The following is a 27,645-nucleotide window of genomic DNA, read 5'->3' as shown; positions in this document are numbered from 1 at the left end:
AAATTAAGAGATTTGTTCATAAGTAAAATCTTTCTCAGATGAAACTATTTCGAGCGCACTTAAGTCTGATCTTAGTCTGGTTAAGGTCTGGGCAATGGTCTGAATTTGAGTCTGGACCATGGTTTGAAGATGGTCTGATCAGAACTTTTTCGGTCTGAAAGGTCTGATCAGAGACCCTTTGTGCCTGGAAAGTCTGATCAGAGATAACTTGGGTCTGGAAAGTCTGATCAGAGTTAATTTCGGTCTGAAAAGTCTGATCAGACGAAAATTTGGGTCTGGACCTCAACCTGGCTAGTATTGATCTTTTCAAAAGGATTCATCGAGTTCAATCATAGGCTGCGTCCTTATTCATGCCTATTTATCCCGATCTCTGGATAAATGTAGAAAAAATATTATCGGATACGGAAAAAAGTTGCGGTATAATTTTTGTTTAATTATAATTCTTTTGTTTTGGACTATAATACATATAATTTATTTAAGAGTTCCCATAATCGCATAGAATGCTCCAAAACTGTCTTGAAACTGTCGCAAGCCCTTCATCCTCAGCATCCAATTGGTCAACGACGCACGATTTGGTCCGAAGTTGAACTTAGTTGAGTCGAGAATAGCCAGCGATGCTACAACACTTAGGTCAGCTAGAGTGAGATGGGAGCCACAAAGGTAGGTTGAAACTTGAACATGGGCGTTGACTGTGTCAAGGGCTGCCTAAATCGACCAAAAATATTGGGTTCCTCTATAATTCATATTTTTACACCCTTATAATGGTAAATATAACTTATATTTACCATTATAAGTGTGTGAACATTACAATAGTCATAGTAATTTATAATTTGAAATTATAAACTGCCCATGGCCATTCCATTTTCTTGTTAGGCTGCAAAAAATATTTTAGAGCAAAGTCGAATAACCATTGCATTACAAGTCAATTTTGGTACCGAAATGTTTTTACGTACAGAAAAATTATATAACCGCAAGATTAACTGGAATCCGGATTTAAAAAATAAAGTTGGGGCTTTTAAAATGAGTAAATTTATTCACAATTTGGTACCTACACCGGCCACAAAAGCAAAATTATCACCGTCGAGCAACTTTTTTTTATAAACCAACTTGTGGTATGATACTCTGAACTTAAATCTATATGGCAAATACTATCATAGTAAAAATTAATTACTTCTAATTTCTTCAGTCGCTCCTCGGCTGCGTCGTTTGGGTGCTGTTGCTGATCGGAATTGAATGATTGTTGATGATTTCTGATGAGAGATGGTGCCACAAACTCATCTACAGCAGGGCTTAGAGTACAGATGTCGTAATCGAGCCATGCATCAATTCGGGCTCTGTAGAACAATTAACAAGCAATTACGTCACAGAAAACGTCAAATATTAGAAGTGGCAAAGCTCCTAATGTATAATATTTAAAATGTATGACATGCTCGTAGATAGGGTCAGGCCAAAAAACAGAATGCGAATCCTCTGTGAGGATAGTACGGGAAATTCTAGATTCTGATGTATATTTTTAGGTGTATAGTTCTACGATTCTACATCGCACCAATCTGCGGGTCATTGGTAAGAGCAAACAGTTATTGTAATTCGCGGAAGGTTTAAAAAATGTTGCGTAGGTTTTACGAGCAGTGCGGTCAAAAATAGAATTTAACCTCTGAAAACTTTTCATTCTCTCCGAAACACATTCAAATTGTGTCGATGCTTTACGGTGAAAACTATCAATTTGCTTCACAATTTACCCCAATCCTTGCTTCATTTTCCAGTCCTTTCCGGAAAGGTCACGTTGAAGATTTGCACAGCAAGTCGATTGATTTGTTCACTATTTGAACTAGATATAGTTGGCTCACTATTTGAGGCTTAGATTTTTCATGGAAATAATCAATATATGTGTCTCCGCAGAAGTTAGCACGTTTAGATTTTGGGGACAAGAAAAAGGACTCCAACTAAAGAAATTAGGAGCTTTTCCGTTTGTGTCCCCCAGTACGTTATGCCCCCCCCCCCCCCCCGTTATAGAGCACGTGCCATTGCATAGTAAATCATTGTAAAAAATATGGCACGTGCGTCGGGGGGGGGGGGGGTGCAAATAACATGCGCCAACTGCGCGGGGGGCACAAACGGAAAAGATCCAGAAATTGTTTATTCCTGTTAGTCTATCCTCTCTGATGCTCCGTTTCAATTACGAGATTATCATGTTACCTAGTCCAAACATTATGTCAAATTTGCAAATATTTGCAAATTTTTCCCGATTTATGTCAAATTTGCAAATTTTTGCAAACCAAGGCTAATAATGCAAATAGTTGCACATTCGTAATGAACATTAATACATCACATTGCAGGACCCAGTACTTCTTCAAGATACGCAAAAATTAAAGTTAAGATGATCGTACTTTAAAAAACAACTTAACTCACGTCAACTATTAAAATTGACATAACAAATTCTGTTTAGGCTCGAGACAAAAATTGGTTTGAGGCAAAAAAAATTAGACCCAAATTTCTGAAATTTAACTTTGTATTTTGTTCATTAGAAGTGTCGTTCAACTGTATGAAGACTTTTTGAAGGATTAGAAGCCTACAAATTGACCATTTACGATTTTCACCTTTAAAAAAATGGATTAAAACAAAACCTATGTGGCTCCAATGCTGGTAATGATAACATAATTTACATCCTTGAACAGACCGCAAGGTGGAAATTAGAATATGCTATCTTTGAGAGTTGTAGGAGGACATTTTAAAATATTTCATCTAGCATATTTTATATAATCTGTTCATAAAATTGATTTCAACAACCTTTAGTCTTGCGCTAAATGTTCCAGGAGGCCATAGCATGCTTAAACTGTTTAAAAAAGGACAATTTGTTAATCTTAGCAAAATTGTCTACATGACTTTATACCAAAAAATGTGAAGAGTCACTGCGCCTTTCACAAAAGATTTCAGAAACAGCTACTATTTAAAAGGAAATCGATGCCTTTTACCCATTTAATCTGAAAAGACCTCACTTTTGGTTGCTCAAACTTTTCTGCGTCTTTTAAGTGTATGGTCCAATTGAATTCACTTTTTAAATTATTTGCTATGGTATTTGAGCCCTTTTTATAATTCAATGTGACTGAAGTCAGTTAAAGGACTCAATTAGAAAAAATGTATGAAACAATTTATATCAAAAGCTGGAAGGCATTGGAGGCTTTTCTTAACCTTGGTCGTGCTTACCAACTTATTCGCTTTTTTGGTCAGCATGAATAACTAAAACAATCGTTTATTACTTTTCCAAGTGGTGCGATCCCTTTGCATTATTTCGTAGTCAGGAGATTTCAGCCTACTTTTTCTTCAAAAGTACCGCATTTTTGTAAACATTTCCCTTAATTGGTTTTTTTGGCCCCTGTTGATCAAGAACCGATGTTTTTTACCAGTAGACGTCTCTTTCGGCAAAGAGAACCAGAGTATAGGCATACTCGTGTCCTGTGAAATGAAATTTGTGTATCAAAAAAAATTTTTTTCGAAAGTCTTCTAATTTTCAAGGTCTCGTAGAAGTGGTTTAATTTTGATTTTTCCTTGTTTTTTTGTAGTTCGCTAGGTTGTATCAACTATATCAATTGGACTTCTTGCAAAATTTCTGTTGAAATGAAAATATTGAGATAAAGTGTTTTTTTCAGAAAATTCGCGTTTTGTTTTTTTTGTTTTGTTTTGGATACACAATGCCCCCTTCGACAAATTGTTCCCCTTGCCAATTACTCAATTTTTTTTGTTTTGGGCACAGCTTGTCTCTTTGTTGGAGCTGAGCTTAAGGAATGACAAAATTGCGTAGGACGAAAACTATTACTGTGTTCTATTTTTATCCCGATTATCCATCCCCTTAGCGAGGAAACTATGTATAGCAAATCAGAAACAGCCACGTATGCCACGTCACCACAAAAATTGTTAAAAAAAACTGAACAAAAATAAGAACTAAAAACTCAATATCTTGTCAGCCTAGCAACTCGAGCTAGCAAATAAACTCAGCAATAAAATTGTTGAAATAATATAGTCTTGAGCAATATATTTCTTACTGTGTCTTGCTAAAACCAAACCCTTGAGCAGTATATTTGTTAAATTTTTAACTGTGTCTTGATAACAAAAATTTGCCTTGAGCAATATTCTATCAAATATTGTGTCTTGTATCGAAAACGTCTCGAGCAGTGAATTCAATTTTTTGTGTCCTGATTTCCAGTCTTCAACTCGAGAGCAGACGTTACATTTGGTCCGCCGACCTGGACAGTGGAATAAACTGCTGTCCAACACAACAGTCGAAGTGACGAAGTCATCGACTAACGAGAACAAAACTCAACGAGCAATTCAACAACGCAAAGCCAATTAGGCAAAGCAGATGGGAACGTTGAAAAGCATAACTCAATTAAAGCAAACAAACAAAGGAGCTGTAGAGATTCAAGCTGCAGTCCCGAAGTACACAAGAAGTGACTCCGACACAGAGTCAGAGCGTTTTGGATCGACAGATCAACGACTTGCGAAACAACTGGATTGAGAAGCAGGAAGAAGGCTTTGAGCTCACTAAGAATCGAGATCGACCAAGCAAGCTCAAGACTCTTTATCAGCAGATACTGCAATTGGACGACAGCGTTCAAAAACTCGTGAATAAGAAAGCTGAGACTCTCCGAGGCCCAGATATTTCTTTAAAACGCAAACTTGAGACAGAAAAATACTATTAATATTTGAACGCAGAGTGGTTACCGTATATCCACGGAGAGACAAACATGTCAAGCCAGCAAAGCCAGTCAACTCTTCATGCCAATGAAGAGCAACCGCCTGCAAATAATGTGCATCAGATAGAACAAAATGTTGGAATTCCAGAGTTTAACCAAAACCATGATAGCACAAGCTATGCATCGACGAATACGGTTACACGAATCGCGCAGACAATCAACCAGGATACAGAAAACGTTTCGGAAACGTCTTCAGTGAAACGTCGGGTTGCAGAACGAATAAAGGAATTTGAAATTGAACTTGAGAGAAAGTTGCAAATCGAACGAGCCCAATTTGATCGAAAGAGGTTGGAGCTAGAAATTCAAATGAAAGAACTAGAGATGCAACATCAGCTTCGGCAAAAGGAGCGAGACCTAGAGCGCCAATTGCAAAGAACAGCATTGGAGAAAGATGACTTACGTTCTCAATCGACTAAGGCGCGTGAAAAGTCACCTTTCAATTGAACCCCAAAAGGGAGAGATGTCTCGGAGTGGGCGAATTCGATGAACGACACGCAAACACCAATTCGACCAAGAGCTCGATTCGACGTCAGCCCTGAACGAAATAAGCATAGACATTACCCATGGTACCCAAACTCTCGTGAACGCTCAGTAAGTGCTGAAGAGCGGGATATATCGCCGATAGCTGGAAGGCACTACAACACTGGACATTCAAGCAGTAGTTTACCAAAATTGAGGTTGAAAAATTTTGACGGAAACCCGCTGGAGTGGCCTGAGTGGTCTAGCATGTTCATAGCAACAGTAGATAAACGCATGATTCCCGACTCAGATAAAATGAGTCATTTGAAGACTCTGCTATCAGGCAAAGCAAAATCTGCAATCTCGGGAATGGGCTATTCTGGACAGTTTTATAGTGCTGCCTGGAACATTTTAGAAAGAAAATTTGGAAGACCGCATGTAATTATAGATGCGCAGCTCGAGAGCCTACGAAAAGCTAATCAAGTGAAAACTCGTGATTCAACCAGCCTGATTAATTTTTCTGTTATTGTATCTAACTTCGTGAACTTGCTCAAAGAGTACAAACATATTGGTGATTTGCAATCAAGTTCGACATTGTACATGGCAGTTGATAAGCTGCCTCAAGTTCTTAAAGAAAAATGGTGGTTCTACGTCGATGACAAAGACGAGGACTGGCCTGATCTAATCATATTTGAAAAATGGCTATCACGAATGGCATTCGTGCATGAAGGGTTTTCATCGTTTAAAGGGGAACACAAAGAAGAAGACCGACGCAACACAAATAGAGAAAAACGATTCTCGAAGACATCGAACTTCAGTGCAAGTTCAAACCTGCAAGAAACCAAGCAGACGCAAAACAACCACTGTCCACTAGCGGATGGCACTCTTAAAATATGGAACTGTCCAATATTCAAGATTATGTCACCGATCGCTATGCAGCAGTGAGAAAAGAACGCTTATGTTATGGATGTCTGGGGAAAGGGCATGCAATCAAAGATTGTAAAGTCCACCCGTGCAGTATAAATGGATGTAACAAAAAACACAACAGACTGCTACACTCAGAAAACCAAATGGACGAGGGTAGTCACGTAGTTAATGTAAGCGCGGCAACAATCAACCAGAGTAACCAAGTTACTAGTTTTCTTCAAATCGTTCCGGTATCGGTTCAGAAAGGTGGTAACAGGTTGACTACCTACGCTTTCCTCGATAGTGGGTCAACAGTATCATTCATCGATCAAAGTGTCAAGGATCAACTACAAGCCAATGGCACGGACGTTACCTTGAACATAGCTGGTATACATGGGACGCAAGATTTGAGGACCGAGAAGGTTCCTATCACAATAAAGGACAACATTCAAAGGTGCATTCGATCGAAGCGTTTGCACACCCATCAATCTCGTTGGGAAACACGACATATGACTAAAAGGAACTGAAGAACAGCTTCAGACACCTGAATGTTCTCACTAACAGAACATTCAACCTGATGGAAGTAGGCATCATACTTGGAAAAGATGCCTACGAAATTCAACGTCTATTGGACTATAAGATTGGAACACGAAGTGAGCTTTTCGCCGTCTTAACAGAATTAGGATGGGTAGTCAGTTGTCCCATGAAAGGCAAGAAAAGTCAAAATGTTTGTCATTTCGCCTTCACAGAAGATGTGAAAGTGGCAGAAAATATCCAATCATGGTGGGACAAAGAAACTTATGCTTCCAAAATAAATGTTCTAAGTCAATCAAAGAAAGAGCAACAAGCTCAGAAGTTTCTAGAGAGCACAACGAAGTTTACAGGGGGCGGTACGAAGTGGGCATGCTCTGGAATGAACCAGAACCCAATCTTCCGAACAATTACAGCTCAGCCCTTGGTCAGCTCTACTCACTGGAACGAAGATTCCAACGAGACCCAAAGTTAAAAGAATTGTATCAACAGTCAATTGATACAGATGTTGAAAAGGGATTTGTGAAGATCCTTGGCAAATCAGAAGTCAAAGGCACTTTCGGAAAGGAATGATATTTGCCCCACCATCCAGTACTAAACCCCAACAAACCGGGTAAAGTTCGCCGTGTTTGCAACGCTGCAGCAAAATACAAGGATGTATGCCTAAATGACAAGTTGCTAGCCGGACCCGATCTGCTACACGGGTTGATCGGAACAATATTCAGATTTTGAGGAGGACCAATTGCCTTAACCGCAGATATTGAATCAATGTTTCTTCAAGTGCAAGTTCCTGATCGGGATAAAAGCTGCTTGAGATTCCTGTGGCGACCAACAATGAACGAACCTGTGCAAATTTACGAGTATCAGCGTCGTGTTTTCGGAGCCAAGAGTTCACCAACATGTGCCAACTATGCTCTGAAGCGAGTAGCGATCGATAACGAGGACGAGTTCCCAATTGCAGCAAAAACAGTCCAAAACAACTTCTACATGGACGATTTCATCAAGTCAGTTGAAACACCTGAAGAAGCAATCAAGGTTTTCAAACAACTGCAACCTCTTCTCTCAAAACATGGATTTGAACTGAAGACGTGGATCACCAACAGCGATGTGGTAACCAACGCAATCCCAGAGGACTTAAGATCAATCAGCAAAACAAAGCATGTTGAAGTAGAACCCAGCCAGGAAGGGTCATCGGTGCTTGGGCTTCAGTGGACGATTACCGATGATAGTCTACAGGTTTGTAGAGGTACGAGCAAAAAAGTTGAGAACCCAATCACCCAAAGGAAGATCTTATCTCTAGTTTCTTCAGTGTTTGATCCTCTTGGACTGTTTGCACCATTCAGTGTTCATATGAGACGACTCCTGAAGATTATCTGGACCAAAAATGGACAACATTGGGACAACTCAGTAGAACCTAACGCAGAAGAAGAGTTTCTGAAGTGGAAGGCGCAGCTTCCAGAAGTAGCAGAAACCAGCATTGATAGAAGATACTTCAGCACAGCCAAGGACAAATGGGAACTTCATGTGTTGGCCGACGCATCTGAAGACACAATGTGCGCTGTGGCATACCTACGTTCAAAGCCCAAAGAATACTCAGCAGACTTAGCATTTGTAATCGGAAAATGCCGAGTCGCACCGATGCGACACCTTTCCATACCACGCTTGGAACTACAAGCAGCAGTGGTGACTTAAAGAACAGATAGTGAAGGAACACGAATCGAAGATTCACAGTTGTAATTTTTGGACAGACTCCACTACTGTTCTGCAATGGATTCATAGCTCCCACCCTAAGCAACAGGTGTTTGTTGCAAACAGAGTGGCTGAGATTTTGGATAAAACTAATGTTTCACAGTGGAATCATGTGAGTGGTGTTAACAATCCAGCTGACATCGGGACACGAGCGATCAATATTGACGAACTTAAGAGAAGCGAATGGCTCACTGGGCCGGCCTGGTTGAAGCAACGAGAGAACGAATGGCCTCACAGTTGAATTCAACATTTGCTTCAGACGAACAAAACGACGAAATGGTCTTCTCGGCAAAGGTTGAAGAGAAGAAGCCGATGATTCAGTGGGACCGATATAGCAGTTTCAATCGACTAGTAAATACAATGGCATGCGTACAGCGCGTATTTATAAAACACAAACTGGTAACAAAAAAACTAAGTGTTGAAGAAGGAGAGGATGCACAAGCAAGCATCTTCAGACTACTGCAGCGAGAACAGTTTGCTGAAGAGATGAAATCTCTCAAGGCTGAAAAGGAAATTCCAAAAAACAGCAAAATCCTCCAGTTTTCACCATTCATTGACCAGCCAGGACTTATTCGTGCCCAGGGCAGAATAGGTAAAAAGTCAATTGAACTTCGAAACCAAGCATCCAATATTGTTACATTGGAAGAACCATGTAGTTGAATTATTCTTGCAAAAAGAACATAAGAATAATCATCACGAAGGTACTGAACATGTCAGAAACTTAGTTCAGCAGAAATTCTGGATCCTAGGCATACGAAATGCTTTGAGATCGGTCAAAAACAAATGCATTAGATGTCGAAAGGGAAGAGCCCAAACAAAGGCACCAGTAATGGCAGATCTACCTGAAGAACGATTAGTCGCATCAACAGTATTTTCGAATGTGGGCGTAGACTATTTCAGACCATTCACAGTAAAGATTGGTCGAAGAAACGAAAAGCGTTGGTGCTGTCTATTCACATGCCTTACTGTACGTGCGGTACATATAGAGATTGTACCAAAACTAGACACTGATAGATGTCTGAACGCAATTATGAGATTCATTGCTCGAAGAGGCAAACCGGTCAAAATCATTAGTGATAACGGGACGAACTTCGTTGGAGCTGAGAAAGAATTGGCAGAGTATATAGCAGCATGGAACAAGGCGCGAATTGAAGAACATCTGATTCAACAAGGAATCAGATGGAAGTTCAACCCACCTGCAGCACCACACTTTGGAGGAGTGTGGGAAAGACTGGTTAGGAGTTGCAAGAAGGCAATGTATGCAGTGCTGTGTAATCGATCAGTCACGGAGGATGATCTGTCAACCACGATGTGTCTTGTTGAACAGACGCTGAATGCTAGACCGCTGACACAAGTCAGTTCTGATGCTACCGATTTAGAAGCTATTACTCTAAACCATTTTCTACTGGGCAACAAGAACCTTTGTTTACCGTATCTATCAGGTGCAGAGCAATTTGTTGATCATAGAAAGCTCTTCCGACAAACACAAGCTTACGCAGACCTCATCTGGGACAGATTCCGTAAAGAGTACTTGCCAACGTTGAATAGTCGAAAGAAATGGCAGACCACAACAGACAGAAGTCTTCAGCAGGGTTATCTTGTGTGGTAAATGGAAGACAGTGACAAACGTGGATATTACAATCTGGGTCAAATAACCGAAACGTTTGAAGGGTTCGACGGAGTGATTCGATCAGCAAAAATCCGAACAAAAGATGGATACTACAAGAGGCCCGTAGTGAAGCTCGCTCCAGTACTACCAACTGACGATGATGTTTTCAAGAAGGAAAACAGGGCCGGCGATGTTGGAGTTGAGCTTAAGGAATGACAAAATTGCGTTGGACGAAAACTATTACTGTGTTCTATTTTTATCCCGATTATCCATCCCCTTAGCGAGGAAACTGTGTATAGCAAATCAGAAACAGCCACGTATGCCACGTCAGCACAAAAATTGTTAACAAGCTGAACAAAAATAAGAACTAAAAAACTCAATATCTTGTCAGCCTAGCAACTCGAACTAGCAAATAAACTCAGCATTAAAATTGTTGAAATAATATAGTCTTGAGCAGTATATTTGTTACTGTGTCTTGCTAAAACGAAACCCTTGAGCAGTATATTTGTTAAATTTATCCTGTGTCTTGATAACAAAAATTGGCCTTGAGCAATATTCTATCAAATATTGTGTCTTGTATCGAAAACGTCTCGAGCAGTGAATTCAATTTTCTGTGTCCCGATTTCCCATCTTCAACTCGTGAGTACTCTGCGAAAATCGCAACACACACACACTCACACACCTAGGATTATGTTAGAAACCAATTTTCATAACACTTCTTAGGCATATATTTTTGCCTTAGATTTGTTTCATCAAAACGATTGGACTGGTAAACATAAAGAGATCCCGTATTGTGTGATCTGTGGACCCAGTTCAATTGAGAAAAAATCCAAAACTAAGTTAGTCAAATTAGTTAATGCAACGGTAAGTACAGCAGAGCGGATATACAGCTACAAAAGCAAAGTGCATCAACGAAGTATCCGGACAGATTTTTGTAACCACTCAGAACGAACTGGGCGGTGTAAAACTTTCTTTGTGAAACACAAGGAGAGCAGCCGTTACACCCTTTTTTAGGACAAATTGTTTTTAGCACACCGTGCCCAGTTTTTTGTGCTTTTTTGAACCGATTTTTAGTTTTGTTAATTGTTACAGCCAATTCGACTAGATGCCTGCTAGACAAGGACACCACCTTTGGATGTCAGCTGCAAGCATTCAACTTTCGGCAAATGTTACGACTTCAGAAAGAGTTTCAAGGAAAAGAGTTTAAAATTTATGAAAAATTCCAAAAACCACACGAAAAATTGGAAATAGAAAAAAAATGGAAAGACCGCTTTCTGGACGTCTCAGATTAGTATTTTCGCAATGCTTATTAAAAATACTATTTTTTCAAAATTTTCTAAATGTCCAAAAAATTTTGTGTTTTTTTAAAGTGAAGAGGTCATTAGAAGGAGATTTTGAATGAGTTTTTGATTAAAAAACCCGTGGTCAATTTTGTAAAAAAAATTGTAAAATAATTTGAGAGTTTTAAATTAGTTGCAAATTAATGTCAAAGTTTGAAAAAAATGTTGATTGAAAATTAAAGAGAGAATTTGAAAAAAAATTCCAATTAATGTCAAATTTGGAAAACTTGTTTGCAAATATTTGACAATATAATACGTTATTTTACAAAATTTGTAAATCCTTTTGCCAACTTTTGCAATCTTGACCTTAGGTTTTAACTAAGATTACGAGATTGTGTTTTCGGAAAATATATGTTTCATGTTAACCGAATTTTTGCAACTTGATTGCAAATTCAAGTTCATGCTTTTCAAAATATGCACTTTGATGACACATAATCTAACCTTGTGGTAAGATCGTCAGGGTAGAGTGGGTTATTTTTGTACCCATATTTGGAGACTAAGTATCTCAGTATGGCTCTGTATTCAAACAGTTTGAATCCTTCGTCGTTTATCACAGGAATGGTTCCAGCCGGATTAACTTGCTGACGAAACTTTTCCGATTTTTCTTCACCCTAAATAAGTTAAATTGGTTATAACTCAAACTCACCTCGGATCATCCTCTGCTGATTTTGTCCTCCCAGAAATGAGCATTTACTCGGGTTTTTTAAGCGAACTGCAATCCATAATATAGAGTCCCAATGCGTTCCAAAGCGTATTTAACTCATCTTCATTTTTTAAGCGTATTTAACTCATCTTCAACGGCCTAAAACTGGATTTCTTGTATTTAGTTTTGCTCCAACCAGCCATGAAAAGGGGGTAATGAATTTAAATCCAGTCCGAATAATTTTCTTCGGCCTATTTTGGCTGATCTTGTCTTTTACCGATTGATGTAAATGTTGTGTTTTACAATAAAAAGCTCCTAAAAACTAAAATTGTTGGATAAGGAGGTATTTAAGTAGGATTTGTGGTAAATTTTTTTCATCCTTATCGAGGAAAATTTTTATGAAGTGCGTTATCGATCCGGAAATTAATGTTGCGATAACGCTTCGCCGATATTTTTCGAAACCTCACAGAATCGAGTCACTTCTAATTGGTTGCCTTATTCTGAGGCGATATTGGGTTACGCTTGGACTATTCTCAAAAGTATTTGAGACTTTTTTTTAAATTAATTCTAAAAAGTGCACAAATTTTAATTTATCGTCTACCATTTCCACGTTTCTCAATGTTCCCCCATTTTTGCAGAAAAAAAACATTTATTCCGATTTTTCTATGTCTTAACAATATTTATTTTCAAACTGGACATTTCATTTTGAATTTTTTGCCAACTATCGTGTTGGTCTTCTGTTGTGTACGTAACCGCAAACGTCATATCACCAGCTCTTTTATATGCCAAATTTGAACGCTTTTGGTTTAAAAAAAGTATATATATCATTATTGCTAAGTGAATAATAAACTATCGAATAAATCAATGTTTTGTGCAATTGTGTAAAACTGATTTAATTTGTACTTCATTAGGTTTTGTAGAATTTCATTTCGATAGCTTTTGAAACGTTAACGTGATTATTTTTAGTAGTCGACGAAAAATAGGTTGTTTTACTTAACAACAGGTAGAAACCGATTTTTCACGCATTGTTTGAATAGTTAAAGAACATAAAATGAAGTTTTTTCTTCTCTGCTCCATTCGATAAAAATAAATTTAGAGGTAACTCGGAAGCTAACATTAATTAACAGGAAAACGGAATGGAAATTAGCAGTTGGCCAAACTGATTCCCGCACTGTCAACTATTGCAGAGAAACTTGATTGTAATTAACCTCACTCTATACTTTTCTGTCATTATGGAGAGAAAAATGCTTTCTTATGCTCCTTTTTTGCAATAATTTTTTCTGTTATTCATATCAGTTCATGGAAAAAACTAACTCGTTGAGTCAACCCGTGCTAATTTTTCACGAAAATTTCAAAATTAACCAAATCAAGCATCAAAAAACAATAAAGGCAAAAGACAAAAAAAATTCTCTGATTGGAAATAAAGTTCACAAAAAAATTCTATAGCAAAAAATGGGGCGACACTGTGTAATTATTGATGTCACCAGAATTCGAAATGCATGCCCACCCTAGTCCAAACGTAAGGTCAAATTTGCAAATTTGTTCAAATTATTCCGGATCAAAGTCAAATTTGCAAAAATTTGTAAACTTTCACAGCTGAAGGTCAAATTTGCAAATTTTGCAAACCAAGGCAAAAATTGCAAATAGTTTCAAATTCGTAAAGAAAACATCAAAACAACCCACTGAAGCACCCGGTGATATTTCAGAACATACTAAATAAAGTTAAGGTAATTTTACTTTAAAAGACAACTTAACCTAACTTAACTGATTTTTTGAGGCAATTTTCGATTAAAAAATCCGAGGTCAAATTTGAAAAAAAAGTAAGTTAATGTGATAATCTCAAATTTGTTGCAAATTAATGTTAGCGTTATAAAATTGTTTGTAAAGTAGTGTGACAGTTTTCAAAAATTTGCAAAACCAATGTCAAATTTGCAACACTTGTTTGCAAATATTTGCGAATATAATACATTATTTCACAGAGTATGTAAAACAAATTGCAAGTTTTTGCAAACTTGACCTCAGGTTTCAATTAGGGCAGATTGTCTTCCAATGGTATCTTTCCTAAATGCTCCGAAGAAATTACTGTCGAAGACTGTTGCATTATTCGAAAGTAATTTATTCCATATAAAACTGAAAAACTTAAACTTTCCGTCCTCATAGACAGCTTTCAACTTAATAAATCGGTTATCTTGGTAGAGAAAAATAAAACGAAATTTATCATCATTTTTGAGGAAAAGAAATGGAAAAACTTTTTTCTGAGTATATGTTTTCTCAATTGTCTTTTTTTCTGTTTTGTCAAAAAAATTAATTTTTTTGTTATACTGTTTTCGTATAAATATGATTACTATTACTTTCAGCGACAAAACACCGATCGTCAGTGTACTCAAAGGAAAATTCAAAAAAGCTGGCATCCTCAATTTGTGTTATTTTGAAAAGGTTTTCTGCCGGGGCAGAAAGTTTTTCTGAATTTTTGCGTGGAAAAACTCATAAGTAGCGTTGAAAAGCGAAATCTTTCCACTTAATCACTAACTTTATACGCGATTTTTCCTGAAACTTTGCGCTTAATTTTCTGTTTTTTTTATTAATTCAGTTCTTCTGGTAAAGTTTTCGATCTCAGTTTAACAATCTCACTAATTTGTAAACGCTAATTTAGCAAATCCCGAGAATTTTTCAGTAACCTTTTTAGATCTTCGACCGGGCTCTACCCTAGTGATCGAGGAATCAAAAAACGTGCAGGAATCTTGCAATGCAATTTTGCCAGTGAATGCATACCAGTACCAAGATTTTTGCTTGGTACTGGTAGTTTTTTTTATTCACTTGCAAAATAATTTTTGATTGAAACAACTTCAAGGCCATTAACACAAATAGCTATCAAATGAAGGCATCAAATTGGTTCACTGGCAACTCAATAAGAAGACAATTAGACCAAACCTTGATCAGAATAAATTTTACGACTGCAAAAGCAACCTCAAATACCGATAATATCAGAAATAAAAAAATTCCGACTAATGATTTCTCTATAAACAATTCTTTTGATTAAAAAAATCAAAGAAAAAATTTAAAAGTGGTTGTTTTCGTCGTTTATTTGATCAACTGCATTTAAAACAGATAATTTGGTGTGGTTTAAGATGTTTCTAGTTGTTTGTTGGAAACTAGAATTCTTTTAAAACAGACTCCACATTCGAGAAGTACTTCAGAAAAAAATCAATTAGAATCAGTTATGATATTCCAAATTTTTGTAAAAAGCAATTCGTTTGGTTTTCAGTTAGTTTTGGCTTCCAAAAATACTCAGAAAAATTTTCCAGAATTGAAAAACTTGCAAGAGTTCTGCAAGATTTTGAATCAGGACTAAACATTTTTCCATGGGTTTCACCTTTGTAATTTGTTTATTGAACAAAAATTTGCTTCAAAGGTGCTTTCTAAAACAATAGTGCCCTGATTTATTTTCTGCCCGGACTGACATCTTGCAGGATTCTTGCAAGACTATTGCAAAGTTTTGAATCAGCTTGCAAGATTCTTGCAAGTTTTAAATGCACTCATCACTATGGTGGTGTCGTGACTGTCTCTTCCTCTTTTGCGCCAAAGGTGTTTTTATAACATCTTTTTAGATGCCTTAAACTCAGAGCCTAAATTATTTTCTGCTTTTCCCAATTTTGTCAATTCTTATTCAGTACTTTCAGCATTTTTTTTATCGCAGTTATTTTTTTTATCGCAATAGCAGTGCATTTACCGTAAGTTATTCAGAACTTTTCAACTCTTCTAACAATTTTTTCAGCACTGATTAAAAACAATCCTCGCATTTGCTTCAGCGCTATTACAAAACGTTCTTGGTAAAATTTGAACACTAATTCAATTGGACCAATTATTTTTTTTTGGAGCTACGTAAAAACGTTGCACGGTCTGTAACCGAGTTAAATGAACACTTAGGCATCCATTAGTACTAGAAAAAGTGATAGAAACTGTTGATATAACGCTGAAAAAAATGCGAAGTGATGAAATATTGAGGAAAGAGTCTATTCAAGATTTTCAGCAGCCTCTTCTAGATCCACCGCGCAATGTTTCACTATTATCTGTTCTGTCTCTCGTAAATGAAACATAACGCTCGAATTGGAGTTGAAATGGTGATCAAAAAAGAGTTCAAAACGCGGGCATAATTTCATCCTTGGGATACAAATCTCATTTTGAACAAGAACTAATTTCGGTAAAAAAAACTTCATTTTTATCAAAAATTACTCGCCCTGAAAAATTGGTCATGTAAAGAGAGAAATTCGTAAAAATTTTCGCAGCAAAACACACGACAGCTGGTTTCATGACCACCCAAATTTGTAAATTTGACCAGGCTCATTGTAATCGCTTCATTACGGCAATTTTCCAGGCCATATTGAACGAAATTAGGCCTTGCTTCAATTAGACACTCCCTGTTTGCGCCTGTGTGTTGAGAAAATTTTGAAGCCACTAAGCTGCTAGATCCGATTAAGAGTTAAAGTGGTTCGAGAATTTCCTGAGCAGAGGTTAAAGTGTGACCTACAGCGATGGTGTTGACCTCTACGTAGTTCATCCTCAGTCCCAGTAGTCTTGCCAGCATGCCCACTGCTGCACACGATGGGCGACTACTGCTCTGGTACATTGTGATCGGAACTACCTACCGAAAGAAACACAAGAGGATTTGTTGTTTCCTTTTCCCACGATAGAGTGACCCTGTATAATCGATTTGTTTTACTTTTACTTTTTAATAATTCAAACAGAATGTTATGGGTAGTTTAGCTCTTATATAATGGATAGCTTTAAATTCGGTAAGATCAAAAAAGGACTTCAATGAACAGATAACTATTTAAAAATATTTATGGGTTCACATAGACAGCTTTTAAGGTTTAAAGGTTAATTTATATCCTACGAAAAATGGCCGAAAGAATAGAAACAATTTATGCAATTAGAAATTCTATTCCACAAAATCTATTGAGAGCGTCTTAAAAGCCCCGGTATTGAGTCATTATACCTACTCAGCAGACATCATATGGGAATGGACTAACAATATGTATAGGTTGACATTGAATTTGGGGAAATGATATCGACTTTCTGTTGTCGGTTTGACGTATAAAAACGTATGAACTTCACGCGTTCTTCTTTAAAATTTCCGAAAAAATTTCGATTTATTTAATTTTTTTGTTGAGTGTCAAAAATATGTAATTTGTAAATATTTACACTGCACGATTAATATCAGTTGTATACTCGTTGACTTGACTCGGAATTCAGTAAGGCTTTGCTTTACTGCGTCATCTCTCATTGGCTTTCCAAATCTTTTTAAGCATAATTGTTTTTTCGGGGCACAAAATTAGAACCAATCTAATCAAGTGTTACTTCAGTTTTAATTTTGAGCAAGGGAAAAACAAAAATTGGCACTGATAAATAAAATGCTCGCTAAGATCTAGAAGAACACTTTTTGACTGATGACTAAAACAAGAATTTACAAGAAATTTAAAGATGTGTATAGGTGACTAAAGTTTATACGGCGTCAAGACAAAAATACCCACTACCTATATAACCAAAATGCTTCCAATATTGTAGCCTTTTGTGAATTCATATGAAAACAATTGAGCAAAAAATTGCCAATTGAAGTGTCATAATTTATAATGAAATAAAGTATTATCACCAATATTTCAATGTAAGAGTAGGTCACTTTGCTGTTCAGGGCGGACCACGGCCTTAGCTCAACAACCCGTGAGGCTGCCTTATAACTACCACAACCAAATACCACAACCAAAGTACAAGTACCATAATTGTTTTTCCAGGGCACAAAATCAGAACCGTTTTAATCAATTGTTATTTCAGTTTTAATGTTGAGCGAGGGAAAAAAAAACAAAAATTGGCTCTGCTAAACAAAATGCTCGCTAATAGCTAGAAGAACACTTTTTGACTGATGACTAAACAAGCTAACTGTCAAGTAACTTACAGATAGGCATAAATGAATAAAGTTTATAGGGTGTCAAGACAAAATACCCAAAGCGTATATACCCAAAATGTTTCCATAATGGTAGCCTTTTGTGAATTTATAAGAAATCATATTAGCAAAATATTGCCTATTGAATTGACGTAATTTATAATGTAATAAAATATAATTAACAATATTTCAATGTAATTCTAGGTCATTTTGCCTTTCATGGTGGACAATGGCCTTAGCTCAACAACCCGTGAGGCTGCACTATAACTACCACAACCAAAGTACAAATATCATAATTGATTTTCCGGGCACAAAGATAGAATCATTCTAATCTATTTTAATGTTGAGCGAGGAAAAATACGAAAATTGGCACTGGTTGATAAATTGCTCGCTAGGAACTAGAGGGACACTTTTTGACGGATAACTAATACAAAATAACTGTCAAAAACTTTTAGATATGTATAAGTGAGTAAAATTTATACGGTGTCAAGACAAAAATACCCACTACCTATACACCCAAAATGTTTCCAATATCGTAGCCTTTTGTGATTTTATATGAAAACAATTGAGCAAAAAATTGCCGATTGAAGTTTCATAATTTATAATGTAATAAAGTATTATCACCAATATTTCAATGTAAGACTAGGTCATTTTGCTGTTCATGGCGGACCACGGCCTTAGCTCAACAACCCATGAGGCTGCCTTATAACTACCACAACCAAATACCACAACCAAAGTACAAATATCATCATTGTTTTTCCGGGGCACAAAATCAGAACCGTTTTAATCAATTGTTATTGCAGTTTTAATTTTGAGCAAGGGAAAAACAAAAATTGGCACTGATAAATAAAATGCTCGCTAAGATCTAGATGAACACTTTTTGACTGATGACTAAAACAAGAGTTTACAAGTAATTTAAAGATGTGTATAGGTGACTAAAGTATATACGGTGTCAAGACAAAAATACCCAGTACCTATACACCCAAAATGTTTCCAATATCGTAGCCTTTTGTGAATTTATAAAAAAACAACTTAGCAAAATATTGCCTATTGAATTGACGTAATTCATAATGTAATAAAATATAAATACCAATATTTCAATGTAAGACTAGGTCATTTTGCCGTTCCTGCCGGACCGTGGCCATAGCTCAGCAGCCCGTGAGGCTGCACTCTAACTACCACAACCAAGTTATCAGCTGAGGTATGATAAATCAGTCTTGTATTACCTACAATTGTTTTGTAATCTCATGATTAAACAAAATGATAAAAGGGAATAAATTGGATATTATGACATTAGGTACTTTGGATTACGTCAAGAAACAAAACAGTCCCAGACAAAACAGTCCCGGACAAAGTCCCGAATAACAAAATATTGTCCAGGACTGTATCATCGGGCAATATTTTGCAATTTGTAACTGTTTTGTCTGGGACTGTTTTGTCCGGACGCGGTTTCATTTTATTCTGCAGAAAAAAAAACAAAATTTATTCTTAAAAGCAAAATTTATTTCGCGAACACAAAATTCGCGAAGTTAAAATTAAACAAAGTTGCGAATTAGTACTAAAGCCACGAGAGGGTAAACCCTGCAGTTTGGGTTTAGTTCAACATTAAGCAAGTTCACTAAATGAGAAACAACATGAAAAACTTTTTGATTAAACGTTCGAGAAAACATGAAAAAAATCTAACATTTCTGAACTGCACTCCCCATGGTGGCTGCACTAGAGCTGTTAGCCTGGACATTTTCCGTGGTGACGTCAGAGGAGATGCGAAGTGGGAATTGATTCCACTGCCGTATCCTGATTGGCTGTCAACTTGGGAATCAGTTTGATGTACTGAACTCAAACTAACACCTGCTGGGATTTGCTCACCTGTTATTATGAAAAAAAATGAAGTTCAGAGTAACTGTTAGGGAATTTAATTCAACCATTCCCTCTAAATTGAGAATAGTTTATCAAAAGCCGGTTGATTCCAAAAAAACGAACAAAAACAAATAAAAGATAAGTGTAACCTCAATCCATGTCGTGGCTTTATCTGAAAATTAGATAACATACAGATTTATCTCAGCGGATATGTTTTTAAGTAAATACCCGCTTAATGTGCTGGATTGTGATCACAATTCTTACATAATGTCAGTTGTTTTCCACAAATTGGATGAACAATTATGTCAGATTTCCGCTGAAAAAAAGTCTGCCAGTGTCTGTCAGAATACGAAAACTCATATTCAGCAAAAACTTGCTAATATACGTTAAAGACTGAATGCTTACGTCACAGACTGACGTCGTTAAGTTTTCCAAATATGAACAGACCTGTGGAGAAATTGAGAGAAGTGTTTGCGACTTGACTATTGGGAAAGTGTCTTCTGCCTGTATGTTTGGGAGAGGGTGTCACTTGGCCCTCTTTCGGCCGATGTTGATACCGAGGCGACACAAAACGCACATCTGCAACAAAACATGGCACGCTTTGGGGACATAAACGTAGACATAAATGTAGTATGGCCCGGAAGGACTGGCCAGAATATAGCGCTGATTAAATTAATAGAGTCTAATTTTAGGTATGGATCAGAGCTGTATCAATGCTCTTGCCATGTCGCTTTTAAAATTTGCGAGTCATTCGGGGAAAGACTTGAGCAAGAATGATCACTTTCGGACTATTTCAATTTTTGAGAATGAAACCTAAGATCGATAAATTGAAAGTAAGGCGCTAGAATTGACGATTTTCTTACACAAGATGATTACATTTTGTGTTCGGAGAAAAAAGATTTCCGTTATGCATTATTTTTACTTAAAGAAAATTCACATGCTATTTACAAAAATTCATAATTTGCTAGAATAGAGTCGCTTACAACAAAAAATCTCTTAAAAGGTTTTTGTCTAGATTAAGCAAACTATTAAAAAATTTTCTTGTTCGGTAGACGAGAGAATTTCTCGTTGACATGTTGTCAACCTCAAGGTCTTAACGGTTTTTTGTATTTTATCATCAGAATGAATATCGTGGAGTTCTTCATCGCTGAAGGTTTGTTATCCGAAGCCCCAGTCAAAACTTGGTCTCAAACGCTTACTCATCAAATTTAACAATTTGTACACATACAATTCCATAGGTGTCAGTAATGTATATTTCTCTTTGATCTGGCAGACAATATAAAAATTATTTAGTCCAAAAATTGGCCTGATTATGTGGTTTTGTGATCCTTTAGGATGATTAAGCTCTGTTGTGTTTGCGCAACCATAAATTAGTACACCATAATGCAATAGTACAGTGGTTAGTTGGACATACAGTGATTTTTCTACAAAATCCATGGTATTTTATCTCTTTTGAGGCACTGAATGGCACAAAAGAGTTGTTACTACGATCAGTTTTAGTTATAATTTCAACTGAAATAGACTATTATTGAGATATAAACTTGTACAATTTCCAATTTTTCTCTGAAATGAACGCAGAAGTTCTCTTCTCTATTCCTTTCCAGATATTTTAAACAAAAATGTGAAAAGTAAGGGTTTATACAGTAAATTTAACTGACATTGCAGAACCGAATCTTCTAATCAATTGACTAAATCTGAATGCACTTAAAACATCAATGCTGATACTTTTTGAGTAAAAAAAGAGCCCACTAATTGTCTACATCGTCTTCGAATTTCCTAAATTTAAGAAATCAATCCATATTATTCAAAGTTTCCAGGATGAATAACAGCACCATAAATTTTAGTTTTGAAGGCCTAAAAGATACTGATCACTTCTACTATGTTGTTCTACTAGCTGACAATTGAAAAAACAGCGCTTCGAAAAAATATTTGAAAGTTTGTAAGAATGAATGAAATAAGTCAAGAAAATTTGAAAACATGGATCTTTCTCTTTTTGTTTTTGCACAGTCAAACGTCTTTGATTGTGCACTGACATTAAAACACTGAAATTTATGCAATTTCATAAATTGTGAATTGGATTATCAGAAATTTGTCCCCGATGAATTTTTTCAGACTATTTCTAACTTCTTGCAGAACCTCGAACTAGTATATGTTGGGTTGTTTAGAAGCTCTTTGCCTCTAGAATTTATGCAACATTTTTGAAAAAGAAAACGGACATACTAATTACATAAAATTCAGAAAAAGGAGTGAAACTCTTCTTTTCTTCCATAAAATGATTGATAAATTATCTCCTTTGAAGCGTTGAATAGTTCCAAAGAGTTGTCACTATAATCAGTTTTTGTTATGATTTCAACGGAAAAGCTATTGATGAGATAATGACTCGTAAACTTTCCACTTTTTCCCTGGAATGAACATGTTATTATTCTTTTCTATTCTATCCCAGATATTTCAAAAACTGCTACATTGTGATTTCCCACGTTTTGCTATTTCGGTGAACTCATTAGCTGCAGTACAGTAAATTGACATAATGAGAACAATAGATATGGCTAAAAATGCTGACGGCCAAATAGTCAAAAATGTGGGTTTTTCTTAATTTCGTCCTTGCAAAATGTTTTATCGTACAATTAGCTGACAGATTGCAGAACGGGATCTTGCAATCGTTTCGTTAAATATAAATGCCCGTAACAAAATCAATGCTCATTATTTTTAGGTAAAAAGGAGCCAGTTAGTTTCTAAATCCTTTTTGACTTTCGTAACTTTAAGAAATTTTTACATAATTTTATTCAATTTTTTCAGGAAAAAAAGAGAACTATATATATTGGTTTTGAAGGCCTAAAAGATACTTATCACTTCTACCATGAGAAGCTGTTTTTTACTGAGAGGCAATTTATTTCAACTCAGTATCCTAATTTTCACACAATCTGCCACTGATTACCTCTTCCGATAGCAATAATGAAACCAAAAGTTAGTTACATTCCTGCAAAATTTTTTAAATTTTGTTAATTTTTCTGTGATATGTGTGATAAAACATTTCGACGCAAAAAGCTCCCAACATTATTTCTCAAATTGTATGTAAGCAGATTTTTTTATGAGCGCAACGCGGATTTAACATACCTATAGTATCAAAAAAAACTTCGCAGAAAACGGAATAACAAAACAAGGGTTAATTAAAAAATCATATTTTCGAAAGCTGTCAATTGAAACTATAACGCTTCGCAAGAACTGTTTAAAAGTTTTCAATGAATGGAATGAGTAACGAAAAGTTAAAAACACTTTTTTCTATTCTGTTAGTGCACTGTCAATGTTGTCTTAATTCATAATTAGTGAAATGCTTATAATAAGCGAACTGGCCTATTGAAATTTTATGCCATCCCACACTAATGTATGTTGGATCGCTTAGAGGCTCTTTGCCTCTAGAAATTTACTCCAACAAAATTCTATGGAAGTGTCCTCTTTTTCTTCTGCTTACTCGATAAAATTTGTCAGAAAAAAAATAGGTTGAAAATCGAAGTGAAATTGTTTTTAATTTTTTGCTCTTTTCTTTGTGTCAGATACTTCTTAGTGCATCGACAAATATTAACCATTTTCGGGCAATAGGCCCTGTTTCAAACTGCAAACTGACCTCCAATTTCTTTACACTCATGACGCTTTTTAAAAACGGGAATTTCTTGACTTTTTGAACACTTTTTTACTGCTGAACGCTGCGCACTTGTGAATTCGTTAAATTATAAAAAAATTGGCGATATTAGAGTACTTTTCTCTGTTACCCTATATTACAAATTATATTGACTGCGCGGTATTATTTCAAATGCTGTCCACGTAGAAAATTTCTATTGCAACATATACCATTTTTGCAAATTCCTTTCTTATCTACTTTGTGTGAATTTTTACGTTCGCCAATCAGTTTAGAATTATATAAGTATTTCTTTTCTTAAATTTAAGTAGTGTTTTTATACCCCGCTTTGAAACGCATAGTGTATCTTATAGAGAAGGCTGAAATTTTTTATACAAATTTGATTGTTCTGTTAAAATTTGTTATTCGCGCAGATTTTTTTTCCACTTTTTCTAATCCTCTAACATTGAGCGCTGCTATTTGGTTTATTATAACAGAGTTTGGCTATGCTTTAAGTTTTTACGTTAATATTCTCCTAAAAGTTTTGTGCGCTTTTAGGCAAATGAAAGACATTTTTGCAATAGGTCTAAATTTACTAGAAAGTAATTTGACGATATAGCTCTTTCAGAGTCAATTGACGAGTGAGATCATAAATAACTGAGGTAAAAAAAACACAAGAAATTTTTATGGAAGGTTTCCTGCTACAGAGGAAGACGATATATATCATCTGAATTGCTGTGCCTCTAAACATAAACATATCCAATAGCTGAGTTTCAAAAATATGGAAATCTTTGTTTCAAAAATATAGAAAAGTTTGATTAAAAAAGGAAGCAAGAAATTTTTTCGTCGACAAATTGAATTGAGTATTTATCAACACAAAAATGTCGCAAAGCAAACTTATTCCCTTTAAATTCTTGTTTCCTTGTCAGTTTTGTTGTTGATAGTCTTTAGTTTTCAATTTCAGAGCAAAATTATTTATATTCTTAGACCCTCTTGGTATAAAATTAAAAAGTTTTTTCTCAATCAGTAAGCAATTGAGTGGTACTACTAATTACCTCTGATAATTTCATAGTCCAAAATTTTGAAAGCTGATATCTTGGTCAATAAATCTTCAGATTTTTATAGAAGATACTCAGTTCTTTCTGTTCATTCTGTTTTTGTTTTCCCTCTTTGTTAGGCAACAACACTATAAAAATATTGTGAGAAATGTCTTCAAAGTGGGAAAGAAGGACGCTGAGAAAATATAAAGGGCACTTCAACACCTGCTATGACGGAATAATTTAAAATGTAATATACTAAGAAGAATAGACCGTCGTTTCAATGTTCTCCGTCTTGAGCATTTGTTATTTCTGAAAACGCATATCGTGCGTTTTCTTTCTTTTTCTTGTTTTACTAATTTAAAAAGGTTGGTTTTTTTACAATCTGTTGGGGAAAAATGCAAATGAAAAACATATATCAATACACGCGAATTATTATCTACTATGAGATAAATATGTGAGAAGATTGTTTGCAATGAGAAGAATCATACCAGCTTCCATTGCTATGATTCATTTCATTGCAGGCCGTTGTTGGAGACGAGCACCGTACGAAAGTTACTTCATAATAACTTTGCAAATAGTTCTTTTTCAGTTTCTTGGCTTATGTTTTTCATTCAAATGTTTTGAATATTTTGCCACTACTTTGAATTTGAATCGCTTTCTTCACTTTGAAATCTCTGAGGCCCATATAGGATAATAGATACAAAAAATTGAAAAATTTAGGCAGCTTTTTTAGGGAATTGATTTAACTGAATTCAAGGTTTGTGTCACTTGCAATTGAAAGATATAGAAAGAAAGAGCACTCATCGCAAACTTTATAACGTGGAAAAACGGCGAACTTCACTTGCCGGGTTGAACACCATAGATAATTCTTGGCAATCATATCCAGGCCATATAAGGCGTCTTACAAAGATTGGCAACCATACACCTGACCTTACATATATTCGAAACAGGGCTCAGAATGCACTAAATTACCAATTTGACAGTTGCATATACCAAAAAGTGTTCAAATGCCTTTTGAAAAAATCAAATCTATGGTTTCCTGGCAACCATATCCAAGAACATAGACGTCCATGGTGCCATGGGTGACCATAGATTGTAAAAAATAAACCTATCTGAAAACAACCAACACTGTTTGACTGGCTGCATAGGATGCACTGAATTTAATGAAAAGTTTTACACGCGCAGGAAGTCTTGAAACTCAAATTTACGGAGTTTTTATGGTTTCTTGGTAGGCATATCCATGATGTTCATCTTAGCAACATTGGTACAACTATGCAAAAAAATCTAAACCTTTGCTATCAGCTATCTTGGCTATTAGGGGTTAATTATTTTTGTGAACAAAATAAAATTGATTTCAGGACTAAGGGCCAGAGTGAAATAAATATCAGAACTAAAACCTACTAATTGAGGAATCATGGAGTAATATATGTAAAATAAGTTTTTAACAAATACATCATGGCTCCAAAATTCTGTGGTATCTAAATCAGGTCTGAAGTAATTAGAAACAGTTTCTATAAGTGGATATTTAGGCTAATGAAGATTGTTGCTGCGGAAAACAGGCCGTGGAAATAAGTTATTTTCGACTCAGTTCCATTGCCAATGGAGCTTTGGGAATTAGTTTCCTTGAAAAAAAATCAATAGCAATTCGTAAGTCCATGGAGACGTGCCATTGCAAACTCTTTCACATATTTTTCAGCTAACTGAAACTTGTGTTTTCAGTTTTGTGGTTGTAATTTTCCATCGACGCCTGGCTCGTCCTAGATGCCCTTGACAAGAAACATATATGTTGGGCATCCTGATTTTTATCATCAACACGGTCATCCATACTTTTTAAATTTTTAGGACCATTATCCTCGAAATTTACTATTCTCAAATTTTGAAATTCAAAATGTGATCAGAATTTGGGTTAAAATTGCTCTGTTCTTCTTACCGTTATAGGGGTAGTCATTTTTGTAATTAGTCACCCATCTTTCCGATCCACTAAGTCCAGGTGCGTTGTTAAACATTACTCAATCTGTGAAAAAATTCTGTCACTTCAAATAAATATCTTGCTTTTCTTTAAAAAGATATAATGTTAGTTGTAAGAATAAGTTCATCTATGTGCCAAATGATTTTTATTGAACTAATGAAGCTAATGCTTATAGTAAACTCAGCGAATATTTTCACAAAGTCATTTTTTTCTCATAGCGTTCATTGCATTATGTTGTAGCTTTTCGCTTAAAGCACAAAATTTATGACTTATTTAATTTCTTCTACGCTAGCTTTGATCGCGTTTTGATCATAACTTGTTATGAAAAATTGTACATTTGTTCAAACTACGCATTCCGTCAATACATCTCGATCAAATTTTTGTCAAGCTGACAAAAATCACCCCTTTTGTTCTGCTCTGCGTGAGTTACAATTAAATCTCAGCCAAGACAAAAGAAACTTACAGAAACTGATTTGTAAGTGACAATTAAATTAACATGAATTGAAAAATCCACTGGAAATTTTACAAATAACAAAATTACAATTGCGGGAATTGCATTTCAAAATGAAGTTATATTGAGTTAGAGATGTTGTGATGTTTGTTATAACTTGACCAGGCGATCCAAATTATAATGTCAGAACAATACTGCACCAGGATAGTAGGAACATAGCTTTCACAATGAATGTAGTGTTTGTAGAGCTCTTTTTTCAGTCTATTAATTTGATCACATTGTTTTTACAATAATTGATTCATCGGTTAAATCTTGGGCTGTTATGAAATTACCACGAAAAATTGACGGGGTTTTGTTTTTTGTATTTACAAGGATCTTTTGATTGGTTTTTGATCAGTTATTAAAATTCGCTAATATGCAAATGAATTTAAAATTTCGATGGATGTTACAAAAATTTATTGATGAAAATAATTGCAACCCAAAGCTGGGAACCCATGTCGATGTCCTCGTTCAAAATGACTTATGAAGAAGTGTATGTTTGAACGCATCATACCGCCTCTGTTTGTTCAAAAAGGGGTCTGCCTCATATACCAGGCGATGACAAAGTTAAACTTCGACGTGGGAAGGTACAAACCAGTTAAAACTTTTAATGTCACAGTAACTTATGGATACGTTGACCTTAAATAACCGTATCTACCACTATTTCTGTTCGTCCGTCCTCACAAACCAACACATTCGGACGTTTTGGTATAATTGAGATCTCACCGTAAACATTCACATTAATTGAGA

General features: G+C 35.8%; 1 protein-coding gene across 1 annotated transcript; it reads right to left on the bottom strand.

Annotated features, from left to right (window-relative positions):
• Positions 1-412: 412 nt before the first annotated feature.
• On the bottom strand, positions 413-26,561 carry LOC142355518 (glutathione S-transferase 1-1-like). The gene is made up of 7 exons (XM_075407650.1): positions 26,367-26,561; positions 20,231-20,362; positions 19,611-19,792; positions 16,517-16,630; positions 11,787-11,956; positions 1,172-1,334; positions 413-705 (listed from the first exon to the last, which is right to left on the bottom strand). Exons 1-7 carry the CDS (start codon positions 26,440-26,442, stop codon positions 472-474), a joined length of 1,071 nt encoding a protein of 356 aa, XP_075263765.1. The 5' UTR covers positions 26,443-26,561; the 3' UTR covers positions 413-471.
• Positions 26,562-27,645: the final 1,084 nt, after the last annotated feature.

The sequence above is a fragment of the Convolutriloba macropyga genome, unplaced genomic scaffold (genome assembly GCF_964194025.1).
Source record: "Convolutriloba macropyga unplaced genomic scaffold, txConMacr16.3 SCAFFOLD_745, whole genome shotgun sequence".
Lineage (NCBI taxonomy): Eukaryota > Metazoa > Xenacoelomorpha > Acoela > Convolutidae > Convolutriloba > Convolutriloba macropyga.
This window is presented reverse-complemented; position numbering and strand designations above follow the sequence as displayed.

What these genes read in the sequence shown, in the direction of transcription:
- LOC142355518 (XM_075407650.1), bottom strand. Translation starts at nt 26,442, where the DNA reads ATGTTTAACAACGCACCTGGACTTAGTGGATCGGAAAGATGGGTGACT. An exon ending in TTCTCTCAATTTCTCCACAG is followed by an intron (nt 19,793 to 20,230) that starts GTCTGTTCATAT and finishes TCATAATAACAG; the next exon opens with GTGAGCAAATCCCAGCAGGT. An exon ending in AGCGACTGAAGAAATTAGAA is followed by an intron (nt 706 to 1,171) that starts GTAATTAATTTT and finishes TGGTCGATTTAG; the next exon opens with GCAGCCCTTGACACAGTCAA.